This window comes from Triticum urartu, chromosome 7A, assembly GCF_056163025.1.
Source record: "Triticum urartu cultivar PI428250 chromosome 7A, HENAU_Tu73, whole genome shotgun sequence".
Classification (NCBI taxonomy): Eukaryota; Viridiplantae; Streptophyta; class Magnoliopsida; order Poales; family Poaceae; genus Triticum; species Triticum urartu.
The window spans coordinates 742780831-742790402 of record NC_141879.1 but is presented as its reverse complement, the minus strand read 5'-3'; the positions used below and the strand labels follow the sequence as shown (position 1 = coordinate 742790402).

At 45.8% G+C, this 9572-nt stretch overlaps 1 protein-coding gene across 6 annotated transcripts; it reads left to right on the top strand.

Annotated features, from left to right (window-relative positions):
- Positions 1 to 262: 262 nt before the first annotated feature.
- LOC147962616 (uncharacterized) lies at positions 263 to 7338 on the top strand. 6 transcript variants are annotated; one of them, XR_015610117.1, is made up of 5 exons: positions 263 to 638; positions 1535 to 1607; positions 1698 to 1822; positions 6718 to 6765; positions 6875 to 7338. XR_015610117.1 is itself a non-coding variant. In XM_087533658.1 (4 exons), the coding sequence occupies exon 4, from the start codon at positions 2837 to 2839 to the stop codon at positions 3875 to 3877; it is 1041 nt and encodes a 346-aa protein (XP_087389784.1). In that variant the 5' UTR covers positions 286 to 638; positions 1101 to 1148; positions 1535 to 1607; positions 1701 to 2836; the 3' UTR covers positions 3878 to 4126. The 6 variants fall into 6 exon arrangements, 4 of the variants coding, with proteins under 4 accessions (XP_087389784.1, XP_087389782.1, XP_087389783.1 ...); XR_015610116.1 differs by having other exon boundaries at positions 266 to 638; positions 6718 to 7338; XM_087533658.1 differs by lacking the exons at positions 6718 to 6765; positions 6875 to 7338 and adding an exon at positions 1101 to 1148 and having other exon boundaries at positions 286 to 638; positions 1701 to 4126.
- Positions 7339 to 9572: the final 2234 nt, after the last annotated feature.

The window sequence follows — 9572 nt, the reverse complement described above, 5'->3', positions numbered from 1 at the left end:
AAAGCCGTCGTAGAACGCTGTCAAGGCCGTGATTCGGAAACTTTTATTCCAGATGAAGATGTCAGCACCGACCGAACGATGTTGCCTGAACAAACTAAAACTAAGCCTACACCTAGACAGGAAACAAAAGAAATCGGGGCTCCCAACCCTGCCGCCACCAATGGGGCGACGAACGGAGGGAAGGGGAATGAAACTGCTCTCTCTAGGGGTACCATCTGGTGAGAAGAAAGAGAAAAGGGAACTGCCAGAAGTATTTTCTTCGTTTCCTAAACACAAAAAAACTTGAACCACACACACATCACCCACTCCTCTTTGCCCACCCATCTCACCTTCTCCCCGGTTGCTCAAAAGAAAAATCCCCTTTCCCCACACGCCGCCGCGGCTTGCTCTGCCCGCCCTCTCCGCCGCCGTCACTCTGCCAGCCCCAGCCCCCGCCCCCGCCCCCGCCTTGCTCCCTCTCCCACGACGTCCAGCGCGGCCGCTCCTGTCGACCGCGCCGTCACTCCCCCCTCACCCACCACGGCCGCCGCCTCGGTGGGAGAAGCTCCAGGACGGCGTGGTGACGCGCCACCGAGCCACCCCTACGCACCCTGCAGCTTGAAGCTAGCCGAGGGAGCTGCGCCTCCAGCCACCACCTGGTTTGCTGCCCTTCTCGGCTTTTGCAGGCTCCATGATTTTGGCAAAAAGAAATTTAGTGACCGAACTGTGCTGCTTTGTTCATCCCCGACGACCAGCGCGGCCGCTCGTGTCGAACGTGCTGTCGCTTCCCCCTCACCTAGCACGGCCGCCGCCCCGGTGGGAGAAGCTCCAGGCCGGCGTGGCGGCGCGTCACGAAGCCACCCCCGAACTCCCTGCAGCTTGCAGCTAGCAACCACCTGTTTTGTTGCTCTTCTTGGCTTTTGTAGGCTCCATGATTTGGGGGAAAAGAAATTTAGTGACCGAACTGTGCTGCTTTGTTCATCAATCACAGACTCTAGTGTAGTTTACATTGAGTATTGACATGCTTTCATGATTTTTATGATTGAGACATCATGCTGTTTTCTAGATGCGGCAATCTTCTTTTGTGATAAGCTCACAAGTGCATGTTGCTATTTGTTCAGTGTGGTAGCGTTGGATGCCTGAAAGAACAGGACATGGCTGATTTTACGGTGATGTCTACTCCCTCCGTTCCTAAATACTTGTCTTTCTAGGCATTTCAACAAGTGACTACATACGGAGCAAAATGAGTGAATTTACATTCTAAAATATGTCTACATACATCCGTATGTAGTAGTCATTTGAAATGTCTAGAAAGACAAATATTTAGGAATGGAGGGAGTATTTTGCAGGCTCCATAATTTTGGGAAAAGTAAATTTAGTGACCAAAGTGTGCTGCTTTCTGACCAAGTATGTTCACCAATCACGGACTGTAGACCATTGCGGTGCTTATATTGACATTCTTTCATGATTTGTTTGTATTGAGCCATCATGCTGTTTTTTAGCTGTGGAAATCTCATTTTGATAAACTGACAACTGTATGTTGCTATTTGTTCAGTTTGGGAGGGAATGTCACATTGGATGCCTGAAGGAACAGGGATGTACTGCTACTGCGCCGTATTGACTGTGGGGTAAGCTTTTTTTTTTCTTCAGCTGTTTCATCCATGTGGGAAAAGAAAATAATGGCATTCTCTAACAAACTGCCCATTTTGTTGATGCAGCAGGACCATGGTTCCTATGAGCCTCTTCCGTCTCTTTTTTTTTTGAAAAGGGGGGCTCTGTCTCATGGGCAGCGAAGCCGCCGAGCTACCCTTTGGTCGCCATGAGCGGGGATAACCAAGGCTTGGTAAGTCAGATATGAGATATGTATTGCTCCCTCCGATCCAAGATAAGTGTTGCAGCTTTGAGCTACGGTTAGTTCAACCTTAGTTCAAAGTTGTGACACTTGTTATGGATCAGAGGGAGTAGTATATTTATACTACAGTTTGTATATTTATACGACAAGGGCCAGTATGGTCCCAACTTGAATGCAACCAGTCTGATTCCCGAGTCAGACACGTTGGAGTGGACAGCAGCACACTTACAAACTCAGGGGCATGATCAGCCCACATAGAAAGCTAGGTACAGACCTAAATTGTGCAAGAACTAGTGTGACAGTATTACATTGTCGGCGGCAGAACTGAAACTTCTTAGGCGGCATGATCCAGCAGCTTCAATAGCGCCTCTTTCGGGTCCAAGCATTCACAAAGCTTAAGCCTCCAAATACTTTTTTGCACCTCGTCGAGCATAGAGCACATTTGGCAGAGATCAAGATGCCGTTTCCCTTTAATGCTCATCCTGGTAGGCAGACTGTCGTGCGCTGGGATAGCGCGACAGAAACATCAAGACCTTGCCCGGAATAGGCAAATTCCAGAGAGTCTTCCATTCAGACTTGTAGTGGTTCCAATCTGTAGTCGAGGAGATCCCCTTTTGTCGTGATGGTAAGCCGACTTCACAGTCACAGAGAAGATCTTCCTTTGCTATGTTATGTTGGACAAGTGTTGGAGTCTGAAGGAAATAGAGTTGAGTCTTCAGTTATTCCCCCCATGTTCATGTTGTTGGAGTCTGAAGGAAAAAAGGGGCGTTTCGTCAGTTGAGTTATTTCCCCTGTTCTCCCCTAACCGCAACCAAATTCTCCCTCCGGCTCCGCCAACGGGCAACGGCAACCAAACGCAGCAGCACCGCCTCCAAATTCCCGGCCTTCAAATACCCCTCTCCCTCCCTCTCCGCCGCCCAAACCCAACGCCAAAAATCTCCCGACATCAGTTCGATCGATCGAGAGAAACCTCAAGAAAGAAAGAAACAACAAAGATCCATCAAGATGGCCTCCATCGGCAACGGCAAGCCCGATGCCGAGGGCCAGCCGCCCCAGCCCGAGCGCCTGGCGGCAAGCCTTCCTCCGCCGGCCGACGTGCCGCCTCCCCACACGGAGGCGGGCCGGGTGGTGCTGCTCGACGTCCTCCGACGACGGGTCGAGGGATTCCCCACCTGGATGCTCCCGCGCTACGTCGTTCACGGAGTCGACGTCTACGGCTTGCACCCCGACAATCTGCTGCGTTGCCATCCCTTGGCGACTTCTCCGGACGGGAAGCGCGCCTGCTACTTCTTGAACCAGGTTCGTCCCCTGACCGCCAGGGATCCCCGCCGGAGCAGGGTCGTGCCGGGGGGTTTCTGGAAGTCCGAGCGCGCTCCCGTCCCCGTCGAAGCCGCCCCGGGCCGGATCGTCGGAACCAATCAATCATTTTCTTTCATCTCCAAGGAGGCCGAGGACAAGGGTGGACTCCGCGGGGGGTTCCTCATGCACGAGCTCCTCCTCCCCGGCCAGGCAGGACGCCTCGCCGGCGGGGAAGAGCTGGCGCTATCGAAGATCTACCCGTCGCCGCGAGTCGACAAGAAGAGGTCCCAGGGCGAGGGATCGATCGGCAGCGCAACAAGGAGCGCGGCCGCCTCCTCTGCTCCGACGTCTTCGCCGCGCTCCAGCGACGTCTTCAGCATCACAAGAAGCAGCAGAGCCGCCTCCTCTCCGCCTCCTTCCCTGGAGGCGCCCGCCTCCTCTACTCCGCCTTCCCTGGAGGCCTCGTCTCTCGGGCTGCAAGGGCCGGCATCCTCTTCTCCGCCCCCCATCCAGGGGGCAGCATCGTCGCAGACTTCTCCCCGGCACCGGCAGGGTGCCGCCAAGAGGGTGCTCCTCCTGGAGGTGGGCAACTCCCCGCCGAGGGAAGGCAACAACTTCTCTTGCCACCAGGTGTACCGGGCTCTGGAGGTTCTCGGGCCCGGGAGGCGTGTGCCGATCGACTGTGGTGACCTGTTCCTTCTCGACTGCGACAAGGCGAAGAGGCAGCGGACGGCTGCAGAGTTCTGAGCCTTGTAATATTCAGACAAATTTTTTGATAGGAGCAACCTTTAGCTGTGATTCTGTCAGAGTCGGTACACTGATGTTTTCTGAGATTCAGTAGTTGCTTTAGCTTATTTGATTGATGAAATCCGTCTTAATCAGTGGCGATGATGATAAAACTTAGGTTTGTTTCTCAAAACATTCGCTGTTGCCGAGTAAAAATGTGTCTCTGATGGAAGGTTTGATGTGCATAAAAAGTTCCATTTACTTTGCCGACATTGTTGTTTTAATTTTCCTCCAGTTCTTGGTTCGCACAGCGACTGCTGGTTATATTAATTATTCTGTAATGCGCGCTCTGAATTTCATCTTAGAAGCTGTGGTTACCCTTGAGAGTTCCCAATGTTTGCATTTTCTCCAAAGTTGCTTTGCTTGGAGAATCATTACCTTTGTTAGACCATGTTGGTTACTTCTTGATTATGCATGCTTTGTTGTTAGCTCAATTTCAGAAATGCAACTTCCTTGGTTAATTCAGTCTGTACATGTCTGGTACAGTATGTTGTAACGCGCAGAGAGACATGTGTGTCTCAGCAAATTATGACTAGGTACATCTTGCTTGATTTTGTAAAGAAACATGGAAATCCTGTAAACTGTGTTTTTTTCTTCGTTCTGATCATGAAAGCGTCCAACATTTGTTTCTTGACTGTGTTGTTGCTCAGAAAATTTGGAAACAGATTAGCTCCTTTTTATCATTTGCAAATTTGGAAGAGGTTGGATGTCATTTGCAAATTTGAGATTCAGTAGTTGCTTTAGCTGATCTGGTTGATGAAATTGGGGTTAATCAATGGCGATGATGTTAAAACTTAGGTGGATCTTTGGCTCTTTTCTGACGCTCATTCAGTGTGCAAATTTTAGTGCTCATTCAGTGTGCAGTCTGATTCGTTAATATTTGCCTCTTTTTTTACTCTTTAGTTTTATCTTATTTAAACTTATTGTTGGCTCTTTGTGTTTGATTGATTCACTTTCAGTTTAACCAAATGAGCACTCAGAGTTTAGTTCCTACTGTTCAAGTTTAAGCTTAATTATGCTCTGGCCAATACATATAACATATTCAGTCCTTTTTATCTTTCAGTCGGTAAATGATTTGGCGTGGAGAATAGGTTCTGGATGCTTTGGTTTCCTGACGCTTTAGTTTCGCCTCTAGTGTCTGACTTTCAGTTTAACCAAATGAGTAATCAGAGTTTTGTTGCTACGGTTCTGGTTTAAGCTTATGAGTGATGATCATGGTAAATTCTAGTAATGTGCTACGGCCAATTATATAAAAGATTCAGTGCTGCATATGCTTTTTGTCGGTAAGTGATTCGGCGTGGAGAATAAGGCTGTGGATGCTTTGGTTTTGCCTCGTATGTTTAACTGGTTTAGTTTCAGTTAAACCGAATGAGTGCTCAAATTTCTTAGTTTCAGTCAGGACACTAGTTCTCTGAACTTCCTGTCTCTGAACATACCTGAAGAAAGGTCAGTGCCTCTCGAAGAACAAGGGCTCCCCTGTTCAGTGTCCGACAATGGCTACAGTTGACTGAAGTTTTTTTTTTTTTGAAAACACACAGTCAACTGAAGTTTAACTAATGTAAGCTTCAGTTAACACTTCTTTTTTCCGGGGGACAGTTAACGCTTTTTAATGCTTGTCGTCGGTAAGTGGTTCGGCGTGGAGAGTAAGGCTGTGGAGCTTTGGTTTTTCAGTTAAACTGAATGATCACTCAAATTTGTCTGGACTATGCGTCAGTACACTAGTTCTCTGAACTTCCTGTCTCTGAACATACCTCAAGAAATCGACACCTTTTTGAAGAATTAGACAGCTACCAGGGAGACGGACTGCTACGATGCGTTCCAGCGATGAACATCAACACCTTTATGCTTGTGCTTGTTTAGATACATACTTGAGTAGATCATTGAAACTGTATACTTGTTCTTGTTTCCTTCTCGGTGCTATGGCATTAATAAATGAAACTATATATCCGTTAATCTTTGGTTCTTTTCTGACTCTTCAGTTTTGCCTCAAGTGTTCGACTGGTTCACTTTCAGTTTAACCAAATGAGTGAGCTTCCTTGCTACTGATTATTCAGATTAAGCTTACATTTTACAAGTGATCATCATTAAAAATTCTTATACTAGTAATATTCAGACAATATTTTTGATAGGAACCTTTAGCTGTGATTCAGTCAGTACACTGCTGTTTTTTGAGATTCAGTAGTTGCTTTAGCTGATTTGATTGAAATTGGGGTTAATCAGTGGCAATGATGATAAAACTTAGGTTTGTTTCTCAAAACATTTGTTGTTGCCGCGTAAAAATGTCTCTCTGATGGCAGGTTTGATGTGCATAAGAGTTTCATTTACTTTGCGGATATTGCTGTTTTAATTTTGCTTGAGTTCTTGGTTTGAACAGCAACTGCTGCTTATGAAAATTTATTCTGTAATGCGCCCTCTGAATTTCATGTTAGAAGCTGTGGTTACCCTTGAGAGTTGCCCATGTTCACTTTTTCTCCAAGGTTTCCTTTGCTTGGAGAATCATTACCTTTGTTAGATCATGTTGTTTAGTTCTTGATTATGCATACTTTGCTGTTAGCTCAATTTCATAAATGCAAATTCCTTGGTTAATTCAGTCACCCATTGGGTTTCTACATTGGTGGACACTGCCCATATGTAGTTAATTTACTGTGTCTATTTGATGTATGATCAGCCTTTTGGTGAGGTGAGTAATATCATCTGGTACAGTTATGTGTATTTGTTTCTCCCTTATTTGTTTTCAGAGGGAGAATCTGTTTTGAACTTCAGATATACAATTAGTAACAAAACTGCCTTTTGTACTTCAGATATATTCTTAAATGATTGAGGAACCTAGGCTGAAATTATTATACTGGGTAAGTGCCTTAGTAAGGAATCTAGGCCTATTGCACTTTAATTCCTCCCAGTTTCTTTATTCGTGTGTTACCTCTTGGCTATGGTGTCGTTTGGATGTCTTTGAAACAGACATGGTCACTGTTTTAAGAACAGTCAGGATATGGTCACTCTTCAAGGATCACATGTTGGAGAAGATTGATCTCCTCTGTCTACATCTCCAAAACCTGCATCGAGAGCCAGTCAAGATTGGGCGGACCGAATCCCCCTCTGCTCAAGTCCAGGAGAGAGGCTGATGGTGATGCATCAGTCGCCTTCCGTCGTACGGGCCTGATGATGTTCTTCATCTCTTCTGTCTAGTCCGTTTGGTGTGGCTGGTCTCGTATGCAGACCTTGTTTTGATCCTTGTACATTTGTTCAATGTTCAACTAGTTGTGCTCTGCAGTGGCGTTGAGACCTACAGTTGTGCTCTGTAGTGGCGTTGAGTGAGGTTTTAGAGGTTTTCTTTTCTCTTTTCCAGTGCTATACTAAATTATGTATCGAACCTGATGTTTTGGGACTTCTCTCTGGTGAAGTAATGGAGCCGGGGAGCTCCTCCCTCCCTGTTGATCTACTCCCTCCGTTTCATATTACTTGTCGCTGATTTAGTATAAAGTTGTATTAAATCAGCGACGAGTAATATGGAACGGAGGGAGTAACTAATAATATATTCATTGGAGTTCTCTATTCCAGCAAGGATGCGCACGTGTACGGTGGCTCACAGTGCGCAGACGCTCACATTGCCTCTGACACGTGGTGACCATGGGCCTGGCATGCCAAAACGGCGCTCTAGAGCAGCCCGATAGCCATCCGGTCGCCTCAGCCCCCGCGCTCGTGTCCCTCACCGCCGTACCCTTCGGCATTGACCTCCCATCCTGTTCGCTTCGTCCTCTTGTTCTTGGCGGTGACACTGACACGCGCCTGTGCAGCCGGCCACGGTGACCTGCAGGCTGCAGCTCCCCTGGTTCCCTCGCCTTCCTCTGGCCATATGGAGTCTTGCTTCTGCGCTTCCTCGCTACATTACGGCGCTAACCTGCAAGCAGGGAACATTCTTTTTTTCTTGGAGGACACCTCAAGAGGGGCGCGGGTTCCTGCATTTCATTAAGAAGAAGAGGAGAGATGATCCAGTTTATAAGAAAAACCGGACTAAAAAACCTAACATTTCCTGGTTTATTAAGGAAAACCAGGTGAAAACCAAAAACGAAAAAAACACTAGAGCTTGGGGGTAGGGAAAAGCATAGATGCGACCTCAAGGGACATCGTCTGAACAGGGCACCTTCTTAGCCGCACCCGAGAGCACGCCACCTCTCTTGCTCCGGCTCACACGAGAACGCCTAGCCCCCGTGCCCATTTCTCTCCTCCCCTTCCGCCATTGCCGCCACCTCCCCTCGGCCATTCACCCCTCCCCTTCATAGATTAACCCCACCACAGAACCCCCCCCCCCCCCCCACCACCACCACCACCACCTTCGAGTTGTACCGCGCACCTGTACACGGCCGTCGCCATCGCCATTCTCCGGCAACACCAAAGCTCTGTTGTATTTCGAGCTCTCCAGCGACCAACTTCACCCCCATCGATCGCATCTTGCTCCCCTGAAGACGTCGGTGTTCCGTTCGTCCAGTTTGGTGACCGCAGTCGTCATCAATTGCTGCCGGCATCGCCTCCGCCGTCAGGCGCAAGGTAGACCATGACGCTCGGATCAAATCCGATTGGCAGGCCCATCTGTCAGCGGCTCACCTTATCAACCCTGGCCGCGCAACCACGTGTGTCCGCTTTACCTGCAGGAAAACACACTTCCTCTGGGCGCCCCTATCTCTCGCTTCACGTGAGACAGAGGGAACCCTCGCTGAAGGATGGCGTGAGTTGGGCCAGCCGAGGCTCGCGGAACAACAACCTTTTTTTTCTTCATACGTTCTTGGTTTCTTTTTTATTTTTCTTTAAACTTCCAAATATTCCAAATAAATATATTAAAAAATCACTCTACATAATACATTTGAATATATAGAAAATATTTATCATGTACGAAAAATGTATGCAAAAACATAAAATGTGTATGAAACAATTTGAATATGTATTAAAAAACATTTATCAAGCATTTGAAAAACAATGTTGAACAAGTGTTTGAAAAATGTTAATCAACCATTTGAAAAATGTTAAATATGTATAGAAAAAATGTTGACCATGTGTTAAAAAAGATGAATTTTTTTGGACATGTGTATAATTTTTTGAATTAAGCCAACGAAAAATAATGGCAAAAAAGTATTTAAAAAATGTTAAATGCGTGTAGAAAAAATGTACACCATGTATAAAAAATGATGGAAAATTTTGATAAAATATATAATTGTTTCAATCAAGCATCTGAAAAAAATGTTGAACAGTTATTTGAAAAATGTTAATCAAGTATTTGAAAAATGTTAAATGTGTTAAAGAAAGAATGTTAACCATGTGTTAAAAACATGTTAATGTTGCATTTAAACAAAGTTAATAAATCATTTAAAAATGTTTAATCTGCATAGAATTTTTCTGACCATGTAGAAAATGTAAATTTTCTATTTGAAAAATATTAATAAAGCATTTGAAATTTATTAGAAGTGTGTATAGGAAAAATGTTGACCATGTATTAAAAAAATGTTAATATTGTATTTAAAAAATGTGTATAGAAAAATGTTGACAATGTATTAAAAAATCTTAATTTTCTACTGGAAAAATGTTACACGTGTATTGGAAAAAAATTGCTGGCATGTAAAAAAATGTAGAATTAAAACAAAAATAAACAAGGGAAACCAAAAAA